This window comes from Girardinichthys multiradiatus, chromosome 4 (genome assembly GCF_021462225.1).
Source record: "Girardinichthys multiradiatus isolate DD_20200921_A chromosome 4, DD_fGirMul_XY1, whole genome shotgun sequence".
NCBI lineage: Eukaryota > Metazoa > Chordata > Actinopteri > Cyprinodontiformes > Goodeidae > Girardinichthys > Girardinichthys multiradiatus.
The window spans coordinates 31,992,576-32,012,784 of record NC_061797.1 but is presented as its reverse complement, the minus strand read 5'-3'; the positions used below and the strand labels follow the sequence as shown (position 1 = coordinate 32,012,784).

The following is a 20,209-nucleotide window of genomic DNA, read 5'->3' as shown; positions in this document are numbered from 1 at the left end:
TAGTTTTGATGCCTTCAGTGTGAAGCTACAATATTCATAGTCATGAAAATAAAGAAAACTCTTTGAATGAGAAGGTGTGTCCAAACATTTGGTCTATACTGTAGGTTCCCAAAGTTACACCGATGTCATGTTCAAGGTAGTATTTTATTAGTTTATGTAGATAAATGATACTAACGTTAATTATTCAGACATTTGAACTTTGGTTTGGTATAGTTGATGCAGCCCCATTTTTGAAACCTGTTCTGCAGAAGCTGCCTCGGCTGGTGTTAGTACAAATGCAGTGCCTTGCAAAAGTATTGACACTCCTTGAATTACTTCACATTACAACCAAAAATCTCAATGACCTGTATAGAGATTTAATGTGATAGACCAATGCAAAGTAGCACATAGTTATGAGGTAAAAGAGGAAAAAATATATGGTTTTCATTTTTTTTTACCAGAGAAGTGTATAAAGAGGTAATAGCATTTGTTGTCATCCCCACTAAATGAACTAGTGCTTGCTATAATTTAAGTTGTAAGAATTTTGGGGTAAGTTTCCACCAGCTTTACACATCTACAGATTAAAGATTTTGAGAGCATCTATGAGCAGCAATTTTCTACTCTTACCGCATATTCACAATTAATTTTAGGTCTGGACTGTGACTCGGCCAACAACACATGAATAGTCTTTGATTTAAACTCTTCTATCGTGGCTCTGGGTGTATGTTCACGGTCGTTGTCCATCTAGAAGGTGAACCTCCGCCTCAGTTTAAAATCTTTGGCAGCTTCTAACATTTTTTACCTGTGTTGCCTTTTATTTAGCTAAATCCATCTTTTCATAACCATTAAAAAGCTTTTATGGTGCTCTACAGTGTTAGTTTTTCACCACAAATTTCATTTTGCGCTTAGGTGTAAAAGTTCACCCTTTCTGTCCCCAGCCCAGATCACCTTCCTCTACATGTTTGCACTGTCCCCTACATGGCTTGTGGAAAACTGCAAATTTAACCTTTTACACCTTATTGTTTCAACAGTAACTTTCTTCTCGCCATTTCCATACCAGATAGATTAGTGGAGTACATCACTAAGTTGTTATAGTGATGAATATAACAGTTTAATGTTAAAAACTTGGAGTAGTCATTTTTAACCCAACCCAGCTTTAAATGTCTCATTCATTATATTTATCAAGGACAAGGAGTATGCAAATTCAAATCGATAATATCTGAACACTGAAACATGTTTTCTATTGCTTTTTTTTTACCAAACCATGCCCAATATGCACTTTTATGGGCTTCAGATTTACAGTGTAGACTTCGTTGGTAGAATTCATCATTATTGTACAGAATGTCCTTTTTTTACTTCCTCATCCATTAATCTGGTAGACAGTATTTTGCTGGTTCAAGGTTTCATTTTAGCCCTTTGTATTACACTTGGCCGTATGAAAAGTACTCTATAAATAAAGGTTAATTGATCCTTATTTCTTAAGAAAACAACTAATTCATCACAGAGAGATGGCATGAACATTGGTGCATCAACAGTTTGTCAATTTGAGGATGAAAACAGTTGGAGTCCCATGGAAAGCATGAGTTTTGGATGATTACAAGAGCATCACAACTTCAAAGAAATGCTGCTTCACAATGATGAGCCAAGTGAAGAGGACTCTAGAATTTAGACATATAAGTTTCTTAGACTAGCATGAAGAAAAATTATTGTATGAGAAAGTACACTGCTTCAAAAAACAAAGGAATATTTTAAATAAATCAGATATTATTTGGAAAAAGAAATTGCTGGATATCCATACTGATATGGAATGAGCAAACAGTTGGGAAGAAAAGGATACCACACCATTTGATGAAAAAGAAAATGATCAACCCACACGGGTTAATTTCAAGTCACCGAGAAATCTCAACTGAAAAACTGATGCGGCAAGCTAGTCCCATTTGCTGAAATGTTGTTGAAACCTGCTCATAATTGTACTCAGTAGTTTGCACAACCCCCATGTGCTTGTATGCATGCCTGACAACATCAAGGCATGCTCCTTACGAGATGAAGGATTGTGTCCTGGGTTATCTCCTCCCAAATCCTGACCAGGGCATCACTAAGCTTCTGGACAAACTAAGATGCAACCTGGTGGCATCAGATGGACCTAAACATGATGTCCCAAAGATGTTCTGTTGGATTTAGGTCAGGGAGGTTTGGAGGCCAGTCAATGGTATCAATTCCTTTATCCTCCAGGACCTGCCTGCTTACTCTTGCCACATGATGCCAAGCATCATCATGCACCAGGAAGAACCCAGGACCCACTGCACCAGGGAAGGGCCTAAGAATTTCATTCTGATACCTAATGGCATTTGGGGTGCCATCATTTATCTTGTACAGGTCTGTGTGCCCCTTCATTTATATGCCTCCCCAGCCCACACTTACCCAACACCAAACCGATCATGCTGAAAAATGTTGCAGGCAGCAGAACATTCACCGCAGCTTCTATAGACCCTTTCACATCTGTCACATGAGCTCAAGGTGAACCTGCTCTCATCTATGAAAAGAACAGGGTGCCAGTGCCGAACCTGCCGGGCGATGAGCATAGGGCCTACTAGAGGACGTCCGGCCCTTAGGCCACCCTGAAATCTGTCTCTACTAGTTTGGTCAGAAACATTCCCACCAGTGGCCCACTGGAGATGTCTTTGTAGGGCTCTGGCACTACTGAGCATTTCCTCCTTTAAAATTTGAAGATAAAATGAAGGTTTTGGAGTGGTTTAGTCAAAGTCTGGTCTTAAATCCCGCTTTCACGTCATTTGAATTGCTTTCTTCTCTTGTTAAATGAAAAACTGCATTTTACATTTACTTAGACCATCTTTACCTGATATTAAAATGTGTTTGTTTTTTTCATCTGGAATTTGAAAAAAAATCTATCGGGCCAAATAATATTTGACAGCATATGAATGGTGAAATAATATGTATATCATATGCCAAGACTCACGGTTTGCCCTCTTCCTGAGGCATTAAAGCCTTCTCCTTTAAATGACCCCTTACTGCCCTCTCAGTGATGACACTTTGACAATGATTCATTTTCAATAAAAAACTGTAAAACTACACGTCTGCTCAATTCCAAAAGCTGACACTGGCAACTTGTTTAGGAACCATCCACAGGCTCTTGGTGCTAAGTGCGTAACTCTCAAGCAGCCTGACAAATAGACTAATAAACTGAAGGTCTCCAGTTAGAATCCCAGGTGTTCACACTTTTCGCTTGCTCCTTCGTTAATATGCTCCTCTGCAGATGTTTTATAGAAGTTTTCAGAATAACATAAATCGCAAGCGCGTTTTCTAGGGGCTTAAATGTCTTCCACAGTGTTATTATTATTATTATCATTCATTGTAGGCGAGGCTATATGCACTGGTGGACAGTGAGGTTAGGGTAGTTATGTTTCCCCTTGAAGCTGTAATTTGTGTGTAGACAAGGCCTATACCAACTGATGATATTGCTTTGCCCTTTAATTCATCCCCCCAATCGATGCAGGAGTCAGTGATTACACACTAATGCGTTCTTCCCTTCCATTTTGTGAATCAATGTACGGTTGGTTTCATCTGGTAATGAGAGACACAGTAAAGGTGAAATGCGTGTGTGTGCTGAGCACTCTCTTGTGTTTGTCTCTGAAAGAGTGCCGTATATGATCGTTGTGTTTGGGTTTTTTTTTTTTTTCCTGGATGGAGTGGGGCGGAGGGGAAGTTTGGAGTGTGTGTGTTTATTTGTGTTGTATCTTCTAGTATAGCCTGCCCCTTTAGCCGTGTTGCCCTGTTTGTGACACACAGACATAAAATTATTAGACTGGTCGTTGTCTGCCTTTGAAGTGTCTTGAGCTGTCTGTCCTGATTTGTCACCCAGAGGGGGGATCTTTCCATTATGGCCGCTGTCTGAGGGTTTCTTGTGTTTCTGCAAGCAGAGAAACAAAGCTGCCTCGTTTGTATATTGTTGGCCACTTATGGTTTCGTTCGTTTGTTAGATTAATGCTTCTTTGATTTAAATGCCACCTTATTCAGTAATGACTTCAAGCTGTTTTACATTTTGATATTGCAGCCCTTCGAGTAACAAAAAGACGCTGCTTAGATTGTTTAGCAGTGTATGGACGTAAACAAAAAGCTTAAAATATCTGTTTGTAAATGGAAATTAAATGTGTTTATGTAGATTTAATTGGAAATTAACTGATTAGGCTTTTCCTGGCTGACATGGATTCCCAGGCTCCTTCGAGATCCTACCTGCCGATTCTAAAATGCTTAAAAAGAAAATAAAAACGTGCTTCAGAATATTAGATAAAGGTCATATTTTTGAATTTTTATGCATTTATCTGACTAGGAAATTAGTAAAACTGTTTTTTTTTTATAACCAATCACAATGATGATAGGCACTTCTCTAGTTTAATAGATAGAAAATAGATTAACCAAAAATGGAAAAAAGACAGCTTAAAACATTTGTATTTAACCTACATTGGCTGTTGAAGGTTATGGATATGATTGCAACCAGGTTTTTACATATAATGTAAAAACTAAACCATAATATTATGGTTTGCTGTTTTCAAATTTCCGCTACTTACAGATTTGTTTATTTTTTAGTGTAATTCAAAAAGACAAATGCCACATTAGAGGTGATGTGTTCAGTACCTTAAGGCGCTGTCCAGGACTGCAGTCGGCATGTGTAATCTTGGTTAATCTCAGAAATCGTTTCGTTATTAGCCAGACATCAGAGTAATCTGAAGCAAACTGCTGTCAGTTATTGGAAAGTTCAGTATGAAACATTGACATTCACATTATGAAATCCCCTATTTCTGTTTTAATGGGCTGTATATTGTAGAGATGAATTAGACTAAGCTGAACCAGCTGAGATGACTTTTGTTCAGAGTGGATGCTATATAAAATAACGTAACTGAAGTGAAACTACTTTAACAGAGTTTATAGTTGGAAAAAATATATAAATTTCTAATGCTTGTTTTCATTAACTGTCCATCTTCTTTACCTGCTCTATACTGTAAGCTAAAGATATTATTTCTTTGACCAAAGACATATTGGAGGAAAACATCTGACCTAGATCTTTTGTCTCTTTGCCCTGCAGCTGTTGCAAATATGATTCAGGAAACTTGCACTCCCAGTTCCTTTTTTGAAGGCAAATGAAGCACAATCATTTCTCTTTTTGCAACCATAGTCAAGCAAAAAAAAAGAATAAAAAAAAAAATCATCCTATGACAGTACAGAGTGACTGATCTACCTCAGAGACATAACCGTCCTCCACCCCCTGTTGCTCCTATACCCCACCACCTCCAGCCCCCTCCTCATACCCCCTGCCTCAACAGCCTAATGACTCCTGGAGGTTCCATTTGTAAGGCTCCCATAGAAACACAACCACAATAGGCCCCATCTTGAGAGGGCCCATCTGGGAGTCTTTGTGGGGCCTGCTGAAAGCCACAAAGGCCTGCTGACCTAGAAACCCATCAATAAGAGAACAGGGAGCCCCACCGACAACAAATTGAAGAGCCGTGGAATTTACTGGGCCATCTGAAGTCCATAGGTGAAAACGCAGACCGGGGAACGTGGGAGGGAGGGTGGGGGAATTCTCCAAATGTCCGAGGATGACACATCAGGATGTCATTCCCAAGCTGTCAGCTGTATGCCTATTACCTCAGCTGTCACTGCTGCCTTTGTCCATGTGCCCACTGTTTGGCATTGTGTGGAAAGGCCTATGGAATCTTTACAAAGTGGTGACGGTGACTGGAAGCAGCAGTGGCATGCTGGGCAGAGCTATGTGCCCTCCTCTGTTGGCTATAATAATGATGATGCTGATGAGGGGGCGTTTGTCATGTTGAAGGCCTGCCATGTACAAGAAGAAGGGCTCTTTTTGTGAAGGCAATTTTTACATTTGGAGTTATATACCTGTCATTTTACTGGCTGAGACACCGGTCTACATGCTGCCATGTCAATTCTTCTGGGATTTACAACTTTCTCTTAAGTTCAAAAATACTTTGTGTTAATGAAACTCCAAATAGGGAAGTCAAAAATATGCCACTGCCATTAGGATGCAACCAAAAGTGGAGAGATTCAAAGGAACCAGGTGTCAGGAAGTGTTTTGATGATGACTACTATCTTCTTCACACTTTTTCTCTGCTTGACAGTCGTCCTGTCAACCAATGTACCTTTCTGTTGTGTGGAAAGAGCCAGATAAATGCTTAAGGCAGGTGTCTCTCGCCTACCCTCACCCCCACGCCGCTGGTTTGGGACACGATTGGTGAAAGTGGACAGGAATACTGTAATATGTTGGAATTAGTGCTGAAGATGTCCTCTTTTTACTTTGATAGTCAGATCTCTGTATGACACCTACATTCATGTGCCATGTTGATTGCTACGTTGTGTGTTGCCTGCATAAGACAGGTAGAAGGTGGTCCTTACAGCCATTACAGCTAGCAGCGGAGATGTGGGCATGAACTGCTGGACGTATGGTGAGGTGTTCAAAGCAATAAATATGAAGACAACCATAACTAATTAATCTATTTATCTTTTTCATGGACATTACTCACTTTGTCATTTACATGCGTTATAATCTGATGGTTCTTGTCTCTGTTTCTCTGTTAGAGGAGGACCGATATGACAGCTACTCCCGCATGATCTTGAAGTACTTCCTGGCAGAAGGAGTGGTGTGTCGGCATGAACTTTTTGTGGCAACAGCTCAAGATACTCCTGATGACATCCTACAGGTAGAAGATGAGACACCATGTAATGTAGTGTCCTTTGAAGAAAGTTTTTGGCCCTCTTTTAATACTGTCTTGTGTAAAAAAAGAAAAGCCTTATTGTTAAACATTTACTTGCTTAAAGTTCTCAGAGACTACTTCTCGAGTGTTTTCTTTCAGAGCCGCAGCTTTCTCCAACATGTGTCAGGGTCAACAGGGGTATCTGAGAGGTCGAGAGTGGTATGGTCGTGGCATTGTTGAAATGTTTCCCGGCATATCAATCTGTGAACAGGACCATAGTCCCCAGAAGCTGCCTGCCTCCCAGCAAAGGGGAGGTGCTTCTCTCCCTCTGATTGATAGTGGGATGGTTCATTGCCTCACCCTCTCTTTGCATATCAAAGACTTATTAGAAGAGGGGGAGTCCCACTGGGTATATATCAAATTATTTAGTTTTTTCAAAGTTGTATTTGCAGTATGTTAATCTCCGTAGGTGTAAAGTTGCAGAAAGAAATGCACTGTGCTAATTTAAAATGCAATGCTTCTTTGCATTTGCTCAACAACCGAATTCCCTGCTAATTCTACTGAGTTTTTATTTAGTTTGCAATTTTATTTTGTCTTATACAGGTGAAGAAAACATCCTATTTACTCCTACTCTCCAAAGACTATTGTTTATATAAACTTCTAGACGAAAAGGGACTTTCAACACAAATGAATTTGAACAAGTAAACGGGTGAGAGAGGAGCCCACAGGAAAAAAATACAACTAAAAGTTCAGTCACGTCTACGTGAACTATCTATGAGGATACATCTCTGTGTTCAGATAATATATAAATCCAGGACTGAAATTATGGTTGCAAAACATTTTTACTTTTATTTGTATTATAAACTAACTCCCTTCCTCTTCTGCCTCCTCCACATTCTGTCGCCACCGGCCCTCCCACTTTATTAAAAAATTCTGTCATAGTGGTGCTGTTTAGGGGTTCTGGATGGAAATTGTGATTCTTGCTACACCACTGACGATCTTCTAACAACACGAAGTGAACTTTAACTGTGATATCCAGAAAGCTGACAGCACACATCTTGTGCAGCCGGTTGTTAAATGACACTTAAGATTTAAATGTGTGTATCCATCCATCAGCAGACTGTAAATATGTAAAGATGTCATCACATTTAACAGCCTCCCCCCCACTAAAATGCAAAATGACAATGCAAATATGGATGGAATTAATGTATAATACTGGATTAAATGAAGCAGTCTTTTAGTTTCAGTTTATGCGTCTGGCCTTTTTGTGATTGTTTTTTGTGTTTTTTTAATTTTAAATCTAGGTTTAGACCACTTTTAGACAAGACAGTTTTGCTTGGTCCAAACCTTGAGGAAATATATCCATCTAAATCAGGAGTACAAATAAACGTATCGTTGACTGATGTCTAAATGAGGTCTACATGTAGCTTTAAATCTGAAGTCATGTCTGCTGCACTCTGGGTAATGTCACATTGTTATATGGCCCTTGAACTTTACTCTGACTGGGGAACATTGTTAAAAATGTTCATTATGTAAGTGTTTGCCTGTGGTTTGTTGTTGTAATTTGTCCTGTCTTAACATATGCTGATGTCTGTCTTGCCAAAGGAAAAAGAGAATATTAAATACAATTAGTTTTTTTTTGTTCACAATTATTACGAGTTAAATTTAAAAAAATCTATAAATTAAGTGGTGAAGGTTAAATAGCAAAATGTTTTTTTTTTAATATAAAGTTGACTTTAACATTTGCTGTCCTTATCATCAGAAAGTTTAGTTTTATATTTGGGTCTCTTTTATGAAAAGTTTAATTAAGACTTTCATGCTGTTTTGTGTTTAATGATGTTATTATCTGATTAGACATTTTTTGTCCTAACCATTTGTGATGTACATCAAATTGCTTTATACTCCGTCATGCAAAGCTCTGTGAGCATCGTTTGGATTCTTGAAAGTGCTATAAAAATAAACTTTGATTGATTGATCAATCAATCTTTGGAAACATGGCCAAGTTTATTGATTGTTCTAAAACTATTTTACTTGAGAATTTGTCAGAAAATAAATCTTTTCCGGTTACAATTTTATAAAATTCCTGCTTTATCATTTAAAAATGTCCAAAGTGCACTCAAATAGACAGCTGTTGTGTTTTCATTTTTAAGAATATTCCTTACTGTTTGCAGATATAATATTTAATTTGGTTTACTGTATGATTTTGTTTAGGAGCTTCCTGCCCCCATCTTGGATGATATTGCTGTTCCCAAACCTGTGGAGCATTCCCGGTTGACTGGTGAGCTTCAGGAGAGTTTGGATGCCATGAAGATTGCCTGGCGCTATCAGAATCTTCCTAAAGTGCAGGTGACCTGTGTGTCCTTTATAATGAAACCATTTTCCCACCTTATACAGTCTAATAAAAGCACTTTTTTTAATCTTTATTTAGTGAAAGTTCAACATGTGTCTCTCCTAATGATAGGATGATAATGCTCAGTACTGGATCTCTGCTTTTAGTCTTTTGACAATGGTCTCGACCACTAAATCCATCTACCTTTAAACTCCTTTGTGGAGTGAATGAGGCCTTGGTCTCCCTTTTCAGAGCCGCAACAGATTACTCACACTTAGCTGGCAATAGGTAGGCTTTTCACTGTTCCCCCAGCTCACATATACACACACATATACACATGCTTGCACCCCTGCTTAGCCTGGGAAACAAGAGTACTTTGCAGGCAGTGCATTGACATGTCTGCTCGCTCAACCCTATGACCCAGACCTGCGCCTCCGTCTTCCCCCAAATCCCTGCCTTTCCCCCTGCTAGGGTCGGCAGCTATACACTCTTTCTTCCGCTTTGAGGAGAGGTGACCCTCCCCTTCTACTTCTCTGCAGTCTACCCCCGTCGGTCTGTAATCCATATCGCTATGTGGATTAACAGAACACAGTGTGTCCCTAGGGATCCTCTACCTCTTTCTCTCACCCTGGAAACTTCTTTATATCTGTGTCCTTTCCTCAACTCTCCCGCCTTCCCCTGTAAAATCGTCTTTACAAACCACTAGTAAGCCCCACCAGAGGATTTGCATCCCAAATTCACCCCGAGAGTCAACGCTTACTTTCCCCTTACACACACCTCTCCTGGCACGGCCCACTGTGAGGTTCTCTTGATGAAGACATCAGATCAAAGGTGAGGCCGTCAGGGCGGGGATGGAACGCTAAGCGGGTTCCCTGGTTCACAAAGAGAAGATGAGCCCCTACCCCCCCGCTGCCCCTGCTGACCCCCTCGTTCTGACAGGAGAGGGACACACCGGGGGCCCTAATCCAGATTAGGAGTAGATTAAGGGCCCCTCTCACAATGGAGACCGTGGTTTTACCAAGAAAGAAGAGTTAAAACTCTCTCTTTCAGCTGCAGGAAAACATCCGCCTTCCCCTGCTTCCCTGACATGTTCGCTTTCACAGCCAGAAGTGGACATTTATGTGAAGAAATGATTAGGAGGCTGGTTGTAGTGCTTATTTAACTTTTCTGCTGCAGAAATGTTGAGGAATGACCCATAAACAATGCAATTGCATTGCCATAGTATTGCATTTTTAGAAAAACAAATAAGATTGTTAAGCTATGAGCTGTTTCATTTTAAATATTGCGTGTAAGTCCTGCATGTAGTTTAAAAGCAATTGGTAATGCTAGATAAATTAGAATTATTTGTTTTTGTGCTAAATTCTTATTCTTAATATTTATTTCAGAGTGCTTTGGCGTCTTCCTCTCGATTCGGACACTACTATGATGTCTCGAAGACGATGGAGGTGGAAATTCGCCAAGCGACCAAGTGCCACCTCTTCTACCTTCCAGATCACGTCACCCCGCCATCAACGGCACACAGGTAGAAGAGCAAGACATTGGCCTCAAAACACAGGCAAAACCAATGAGACACAATCCAATGAACATAGGCACATAAGCGCGACATCATCCACATAACAGGGCTGTACAAATACAACTTCCCATGCTTCCCATCCCCATGAACACATGTAAGTAAACATGGCAATGTTCCCGAAAGAACGGGTGAACCAATAATGCAGTGAGACAGAGCTGCAGAGTTTAAAGAACACATGCTATATAAATAATCCTAGTAAACAACATGCGAAGTCTGAGAAAATAGGGCTTCATTAGATCATTTTTTTTATCCTAGTTGAATTAGTTTAGGTATGTTGTTACATTATAAATGGCAAATGTTGCATAATGTTAAATAAAACTGTAAATGCTTCATTAAGTTAATATTTGTTTTGCCTGAAATTAAATGCATCAGTTAAATTTATAATGTAGATGCCATTAATCATTGTTCCGGCAATCTCTAAACTAATCAAACAATTGTTTCAACTCGAGTAAAATGACTTTTCTTTTTTTTACTTCTGGAAACAAAACAACATAATTGATTCTGATCAATTCTAGTGACATTCACTTAGTGTATTTAAATCAGGATTTAATGCCATAGTAGTTTGGAGGATCACATATCACTAAGTTGATTTACTCCTTTTAAAATTTTAGTTCAGTTCAGTTTATTTAAATAATTAATTTAATTTAATTACAGTTGTTTTGTTGAAATCAGATAAAACACTAATTTCAAAATGTTCCATTCATGAAGAAATAATAATCATCATGAATCACTCAGTATAATTACTATTTTTACAACTAATAGAAATCAGTTAAATATCTGCCTGGTTCATCTCCTGTTTTGCGTTGTTTGCCACCGGCCGGGCCATTCAGCCTCCTGGAAAAGGTTGCATATGTCTATTTAAATAAGGGTGTTGTTTGCTCAGCGTCTGTTTGATTTCTCCTGCGTTGAGTGTACTTAGGGTTCAGAGGTCGCGCAGGCTCTTTACCCAGAGAGTGCTGCTGAACACACACGGACACACGAAGGCACACTCGCTTGAACTGGGTAAATATAGCAATCTGGAGCACAGAGGATGTTGGAGGAGGCTTTAGAGAATCCCTCATTCTTTCTATCAGCAAACAGAGACCGGTAAACAAACTGCCCGTACAAACACATTAAATGTTGCAGGTATTCAGGTTAAAATGTACATTTTTCACAAGTGTGGTGTTTGAGGTAGAAAGTGACCTCTGTTATATATCAGAATGTAATGATGGTTAATGGAAAGAACGTGGGAGGAAAAATCTCCCCGTGTTGCTCAGCATTGAGTGAAGGTGACATAGTGGTGCTGTTGTAGAGTGTGAATGGGTTATAGATCTCAGAGGCATTTTGACAGCTGGAAGCTACACCTTCACAGCACCATTGTGCCGTGAGGCTTGCCCAAGTACCAACACAAATACATGCACACACACACACACACACACACACACACACACACACACTCAGTGCACATCTTACACATTCATGTAACACACAAACTCAGAAGCAAGCTACTCCCCCTTGCACGTGTCCGCTGCCCCATGTTGATACCCTAGCTGTTAAATTGCTCCGTTTCACTTGAAGGCATAATTGGCACAAATTGCTCTCTAGGTGATACAGATCCTGTTGTTTAAGACCAAGCATCCCATTTCCCTCGTTCTTTCTTCCCTAACTGAAAGAGGAACGGCAAGATAAAGACGCTTCCCAGTGCATGATCCTAATTAGCTGACGCGCTAGCCCCTGTAGCTACGCACCTAGACCTCGTTGGGTACCTGAATGAGCCGTGCTCAGTAGGGGTAGCGAAAACACAATGCTGGTCTCCACAATGACTGCCAACCAGTGGCAACCTCCTGCGTGTAACTTCACGTCAGACCGTCCCAGCCCCCCACCGCCTCAGAGCTGGGGCATGGGCAGAGAGGCCGTGGAGGGTACGTGTCCCTCTTTCACCAGTGCAGCTCTATCATTAGCCACAGCAGGGTCAGGAGGCACCATTGTTGAGCTGAAGAACTGAAATAGAGTTCATTGATATACTTGGCCAAGTGTAATCAACACAAGTGTGTGCTTCCCTTCTTTATGTGGGGGTTGGGCGTGTGGCCAACCTATGTGTATCAGCTTTTGTGGCTCTCAGGTTGAATTGACAGCTGACATAGCAGCCCACAGTGAGCTGCCACAGAGTGGTCATTACAATGGTGAGGTGTTTCTAAGTGGAGGGTCCTGTGTAAAAAGATGGGGTTAACATTATTATTGGTGATCCCATACGCTCATACAGGGCTCGGCAGTAATCCATCCCTTGACTGTTGCTAAATATTGCTCCGATGGTACTTCATAGCCCCTGTCAGTGGTGCACATCTTACCCTTGATTAAACACCAAAATGCTGTTCTCTGTTAGTTTTAGCTATGAGCCCATTATTCCCTCATCTCCTCTCCGTTGTGCGCACATTTTTTGCATATGTGCACCTCATCTGTCTGTCTGTCTCGGCACAATCAGATCCTTGGGGAGCTGACAGTGAACCAGTCATGTTGTAATTTAATCAACCAAATAAATTAATTGGATCTCTTGATATAGATCATCTGTCTGCTTCGGTAGCTCCAGAAAAGCACAGTCAGGAGGAGCAGACTGCAGCCATTGAGGATTAGGCTACTGCAGTGATCAGCTTGGCCCAGTTTTATCAAAATGCTTTTGGTGATGGATTGCACATTTTAGGTAACCCCTTTTGTGTTCTCCTACTTCACTGTGTTCATTATGTCTCGTTCTTTCTCCAATCCCAGAGTTGAGTCCTACTCTGCCTTACTGAGGTCACTGCAAGAGGTCATACACAGAGAGGGCTTTGATTTGGCAGCCCCCATGGTAAGAACCCAAAAACTGTTCTGCTTTGTTTCAATAAGACCAAAACACAATTTATTCTTCTTAGTGTTATACACTACAAGCCATTTTAACATTTTGTAAAAATATTAAAACATTTAAGTCATTCTAGCTTTAGTAGCACTTGTTTTATAAATAATCTACTTTGTTAATCATGTGAGGATAAATTTGTTGCCTAACAGTAGAAATGCAGCCATCAGCGGATTTCTTTGATTGGATCTGATAAGTTATAGATGAGTCTAGTCATGAGAAATCATGTTTTTTCATCATATACTAAGAATTCCCACACTTTGTGGTCCATAGACACATCAATCAACAGTATGCACTTTAATGCACCTTTTTGAGGTTATTCAGTATCAGATAAAGGTTAGGGACATATGCTATTTTCCCTTGGATTCAAACGTATTACTGCTATTAAAGAACCTGCTGCATTTATTATTTTTTTACACACCATTGTCTTCAGACGGGATGTCATCTTACTAAAATTTCAAATTTTATAGTGATACTATTTATCATGTATCTTAGTAGTTTTCAATAATCTGAAGCACACTAGCAAGTCCACTTCTGAGTGACTCCAAAAAAGAAAAAGGATTAGATTGGTCTAGTCAAAGTCAGGATTTAAATCTAATTGAGATGCTGTGGCTTGACCTTGATGCTCAAAAACTAAATTCTTCAAGGAAAACTGAGCAAAGGTTCAGCCACAGTGATGTAAAAGACTCATTGCTAATTACTCCAAATGCTTGATTACTAAGGAACTCAAAACAATTTATAAGGTCTAGATGCATTTGTTTGCCCCATTTTTTCCAAAACTTTACTTTGTATTTACTCTGGTTTTCTTTATTTAACATAAAAATTTGACATTTAAGTGTGAGAAAAAAGCATAACCGGAAGAAATCTTTAAGTTCTGTATGTATTTTAATTTTAACCTGAACCATGCCATGAATGTCTTTATGATTTAACAAAAGCAAAAATGTCTTGTCCCAGAAGACTAAAATTGCTTTTATACTATGAAATGTGGTATTGCTTGAAATGGAGCTGAAATTGAAGGTTTGAATTGAATGTTCCAGCCGTTTTATACTTTTCAGTTGTCTGGCTGTATGTAGATATGGGTATAAATAAGTAGATGTTTTTTGTTTGCCTTTTCCAGACTGCATCCAGATCAAAACAAGTTTGCCTTACTTCAATGGCATGTGCAGTCTTCTTTCCCATTTTAAAGAGTGGCTTGACAAATGCCCATTTTTATTATCTATAGAAACAGAAAGTAATGGAATAATAAGTGAATGTTCCTTATTACTCCGATCAACTTAAAAAAACTGTGTGCATTCAAAAATGTAAAATGCACCGGTTACCTTTATTTCTGAGGAGTGCCAAGAATTATGCACCAGCAATTTAATAAAAATAAAAAGCATTCCTCTACAAGGTACTCCGTCCCCGCCAACTGAATAAATGGGATCAAATTAAAGTTTTCTTTTTCTTTTTTTCTTTTCTTTTTTCATAATACTTATACTGTTTAACAGCCAAACATTTATCATTATAATATGCACAACTGCATGTAAATTAAACACATTTAAAGACTTTAAAATATAATTTTTTAGAAGATCACAGATTTTTTTGTGGGACTCTGCATTAACAGTATCTATGCCCTGTTTCACCTACTTTCTGTGAACCCTTTGCTCGTCACCTGGAGCCACCTCTCCTCCTGTCACTCACACATGGGATTTTCTCCCCCAAGTGCTGTCATTCAAGCACCAGATTAACTGCTGACATCATTAAAGCAGCAGGACCACCTGACATACTGTTGGCACAGTCCAGGAATGCAAACCGGCACAGAGCGACATGGGCGCTGGCACAAAACATGCCCAGTTGGATAACAGGGTAGACGGGGTTGTTTATTTTTCTTGATGTTTTTCAGCAACTGGGAAGTAGTACAACATTTAAAATTAACATTGGCTTGGTGAATAATATTTGGAAATATAAAACAGTTTCAGAAGAATGAGACAGGGGTCTCTGAGGTTTATCAGACTCCTTTCTGATTGGGTTATGATTCCAGACTAGTAGTCTATATGACTGGTCTCTGGTCTTTGGCTGGACCCTACTGGCACTGTTCCACTGATTTTTCTATAGGCTAAACTATAGCAGTTAAGTTTGTCGTCGCATCCTGATGTTGCCACAGCAACAGTTGTGTTACTGCAGGGACCTCCTGTGGGGCGTCAGACATAAAAATAGATTTCTAATTCTGCTGCTCTCAAAACCTGTGTAGGAAAACACTACTAAACAAAGAAAGGGCATGTCTCATTGTGACTACTGCACACATGTGCAGAATGCTAATGTTTCAGCAGGCTGAGATACAGACTGATAGTATATTGTGCAAAGACAAATGAATGTAATGTCCAATGTGAGAGTCCTATTGGGAAATGCCAAGGCAGCTTTAAAAACCATGTTAAACAATGGTGTTTATTTTTTTTAGATCTGTTCAATACAACTCCAGATCCCAAATAAAGTTTAGGTCATGCAGTTGGGTGAGGAAGCAATGAAAATTTGAGCTGATTAGACATTGGAAAAGTTGCCTTAATAGAGGAGGAGGGTTAAATTAGGGAAAAGGCTGAATCAAAAAGTAAGTCGATTTCAAAGCTGACTTTTGTTTATCACTCTTGGCTCTCACCTCAGTAATCAGGAGCCATCCTATAAGAAAGCCCAAATGAAAGGCGATTGTATATAGGACCAAAACTCTCACACAGTTTGGACAGCTTCTCCATTTTCTGAGGTGCAATGATATATATCCCACCAATGTGGGATAAAAAAAGTTTGTTTCAGTTGATCCCTTGTGGTGGGGTGGAGTATGTGTGTGTGCGTGGGGGGGTTCAAGGCAAGGCACTCCACCCTTACCCAGGCCCCCCTTGGCTGCAGAGCATCACCGCTGTGCCAAGAATGTGCTGGGGTTTTCTGGGTGGCGGCCATATTGGAAGCCTGTCTGACAGGTCCATTGTGCATGTGTCAGATGGCTTCTGTGATTGGGCGGTTGTGTCCAGTCACGTTTGGGCTCTGTGTTCCAATCGTCTCTGCCACTGAGCGGTCTGTCTGTTGCTCTCACCCAGGGTTTGGAAGTATGGCCCAAGAGAGCAGCACCCAAGTTTCAGATGAAACTGAGATTTTGGGTTTCTGTAACTTGCATGTTCTTCAGTAAGACTTCAAACATTTTTATGTTTGTCTTTTTTTTGTTGGTTTTAAAATAACTGTCCCCCCAACCCTTTTTACATTTCTCACAGTCAAAGTCACGTAACATCCTGCGTGTGGGGCTTCACTCTCTGGGCTCAGTTCTGTGGGGGGATGACCTGTGTTGCCATGACAAACCTAGACACAGCCACGCCCTGACTACCTTTCTGTATGGGCTCCGTGCGTTGCTGAGGTCGTCACTGTCGGTTGCTGTAGTAACTATACCTTCTCATCTCATCCAGGTAATATAATGTTTGACACATACTTTCTTTCTTGTGTTACAGGGTTCTGAACTTTCACCTGGTATTGGTATCTTAAAGCTCCTTCTTATGTTTGACTTGGGCACAGTGAAGGTTTTTCATTTGAGCATTATGATCCACCACCCTCAGCACCATTTTGTTGAGGGGGGTGAAAAGAGTAATAAAAAACTAAGTTTTTTGGCAGCTGGACTCTAAACCTGTTTATACCCTCAGAAAGATATCTAAAATTTCAGAACTTATAAACCCTTTATTTTGTGCATGAAATCACAAAAGAGCATTTTTTCTGAGATTTTTGTTAACCTCTAATTGAGACAAGCACGAAAACCAAAATATCCAGTCAAACCTGGGCTGAATGATTTTGCAGTGATTACGGATTTAATAATCTACAGTTTGGATTCATGAACTCTTCCTGTCCTGAAAATATAGCTAAAACCTGTTTTTGTTTCATTCTTCTTTGACCAATATCGTGTATTGTGCACCTGACCAAAAAAGGACGGGTCAGATCAAATTTATGTACAGAAATATAATCTGTGTTCCATCCAAAAATGTCAACAGATTCAACTTAAAGTTGCACACAGTGTGTAAACTGGTTAAAGGTCTTACATATGGGGCTCCTTAAAGTTGTTTGTGTGTCTTCATGATATTGGGTGGGGTTTGTGTAGTGGGCTATGAGTCTGTGTCCAGTCTGGCCTCTCAGTGTGAAGGTGGAGTCATCTGCTGAGGCATATGGCAAACCACCACCCTTCCCCAAACAATCAACCATAGAGGCACACTTACCTCCAAAGCCATCTTTGTACGAAACTAACCTGGCCACTCTTGACCCACTCTTAAAGAGCACTCATTCTGAAGAACACTGACTCTGTGTTGTTTGTGATCTCTTTATTCAAAGATATAGGTCAGTGCCTAGCTCAGAGAACAGCTGTGTTGTCACAACTCTCTCTGGCTCCGGGCCTGTACGCACTGTGTGCGGCGGCTTGGCCTAGTCAAAATAAGGTAGAGTGGCTAACTAGCAGATGTCAGCTGTGGTGGGAGCGGTCCTCCTGTCCCACTCTGGCCAGGCTTCCCAACCCTTAATCTGTCCCCTCCCCCTTCTCCACCCTGGGGAGAGAAGTGAATGAGTTGGAAAAGAGAAGAGGGGGAAATTTTGGACTGAATCAGGTGTTTGGTGACAAAGCCAACATGGAGGTAATTAGCGGCTGTTATGGTATGACCATGTGATTAACCATTTCAAATCTCACTTTGGGCTGTTGTCTTAAGAGCATAAGCATCACCAATGTGTGAAGGCTGCTCTCATCAAGATGGTGATAACTTTAGCGACAGGTAATGAGCCTTATTTCAGGCATTGATTTGCATAGAAATATAGATAGCTAGGTAAGAGGGTGTGGCCTTTGGAAGACAGTCTAGACTAGCAGAAGTGGTTTTACTGACTGAAACATAGTGGTCCCAGCCAGTTAGCCCACTGCTACTAGTCTACAATACTTAATCCATTATTGAGCACCTTAGGAAGCTGCACAACTCACTGAAAGCCTCCTCACAGCAGCCCAGAGCCACAGTCCATCTGAAACATTAATTAGGCTCTCCTCCATCATACAATATCCTGCAACCGCTCCCAGTCCTTACACGTGCAAAATATGGCTCTCCCAAAAATGTAGCGTACATTGTCTACATTACAAACTAAAACTTTTTAAGTGTGTCTAAGACTTTTTTTGTTTCTAATCCTCTTAAATACAAATGATTGCAAAGTATTTCTTGTTATTTATTGAAAAGAAAAGAAATCTACTTTTGAACATTTTAGACACAAACGTACAGTTTTCAGCAGTGAGATGTAATCTTTCGAATAATCCTCTTGTGGACAGAAGGAAAAATCAAAAGTTTAATATGGTTAGAAAGGGCATGTCAATCCACAATCGTTTTCAGGTGTTTCCAGAGGTTCCATTCAATTATCAGATCTATATTGCAGAACTTTTCAAGAAACCTGTCCTGTGTACTAGAGTTTTAACGTTTAGTAAAGCTACTTTACTTTGAAAATCCTCTGCCACTAGTCTGGTAGTTTCACACTGTTTAATAGAGTCCTGGCTAAAGTCAGACATTCCCAGGAAGTTCTATAGGGCTAAAACTTCAGTCCACATTATCCCATAAATATTAAATCTTTCCAGTAATTTCATGGTATTACAGATTTTGTAATTTGTAAAATTATAAAATTTCCCTTTATTTAGTTTATATTATTATTTATCATATATTTTTAAAAGTTTATATTCCCAAACCCCTCTTTCTTGTTCTTTTAACACTGTTATTTTTTATTTTATTTTTTTTATATGTCACTTAACATTATTAATACATCATGTTCAATCAAATTCTTTATGGAGACATCAATCATACTGGTCTGATTGATGTTTGTTAATGATATATACTCTAGGTGGATCTAGGTTTATTCTGCAACTCTAACTGGAGAACCATAGAAATCATTGTTGAAGGCATTTGTTGTATTTGAATAAGGTTTAAAATCTGCAGTTGAGATGCTCTGACCACCTTTATGAAGGCGAAAAGCTGTTGATTTCCCTCCTTACTGACCTCATTCTGCCCTGCTGCCACTGTACTGAGCTGCTTCCAGTGAACACTTTGCAGTGCTCTGACTTTAAAAATTTAAAGTCAGGTTAAGTCGCACCTCTGTCTTGTCATTGCTTCCCAGGAGAAGTATTTGCAATATTTTTATTGGACATTGTTGGTTACTTTCTGCCTTTTTAATTTTTAGACTTTTAGTTTAATCCAAACTGTTAAGATCCCCACCACTGTTGCACAAAAAGTCATATGAGGTACTTTTATTTTTGAGGTTGTGGTACTGACTGCTAGGATATGCATACTTTAAAAGTAGGACAAAAAAGAAAAGGAGGAAGAAAGAGCGGGGAAAAAGACATGAAGGCATGAAAACTGCATTAGGCAGTGGCAGCCAACACAGAGAGAAGGATGTGAATGATTCAGGAGGGAAAGGGATTAATAATGCAGGACTCCCCCTTTCCCTGTGTCCCACTGTCCCTATCCTTCTCTCTTTCCTTCACATCCCTTTCTACATCTAACCTCCTGGATATTTTTCACTTTGCCATATTCTGTCTTCACCTCTTATCACTATTGTAACCAGTAGGGGGAGCTCTTCTCATCAAACCTGCCTGAATACTTCTATCCTGCCCTGCCTTTCAAAGGTTTTGGTTTATGCACCAGCAGTTAACCTGTTTCTCAAACATATTTTTTGACGGGAAATAATGCCAAATTGTTACTTGTTTAAATTACATTCAT

The 20,209-nt window shown here is 39.8% G+C and overlaps 1 protein-coding gene across 3 annotated transcripts in view; it reads left to right on the top strand.

Annotated features, from left to right (window-relative positions):
• elp4 (elongator acetyltransferase complex subunit 4) overlaps nucleotides 1-20,209 on the top strand; it is a 71,984-nt gene that overhangs the window by 5,808 nt on the left and 45,967 nt on the right. Inside the window, exons 3-8 of one of the 3 annotated variants that reach the window (XM_047363249.1) lie at nucleotides 6,387-6,458; nucleotides 6,592-6,713; nucleotides 8,919-9,053; nucleotides 10,422-10,558; nucleotides 13,352-13,430; nucleotides 16,703-16,900. In XM_047363249.1, coding sequence (XP_047219205.1) covers nucleotides 6,440-6,458; nucleotides 6,592-6,713; nucleotides 8,919-9,053; nucleotides 10,422-10,558; nucleotides 13,352-13,430; nucleotides 16,703-16,900 — 690 coding nt within the window. In that variant the 5' untranslated portion in view covers nucleotides 6,387-6,439. The remainder of the gene's footprint in view (nucleotides 1-6,386; nucleotides 6,459-6,591; nucleotides 6,714-8,918; nucleotides 9,054-10,421; nucleotides 10,559-13,351; nucleotides 13,431-16,702; nucleotides 16,901-20,209) is intronic. The other 2 variants (XM_047363248.1, XM_047363247.1) reach the window with 2 other exon arrangements.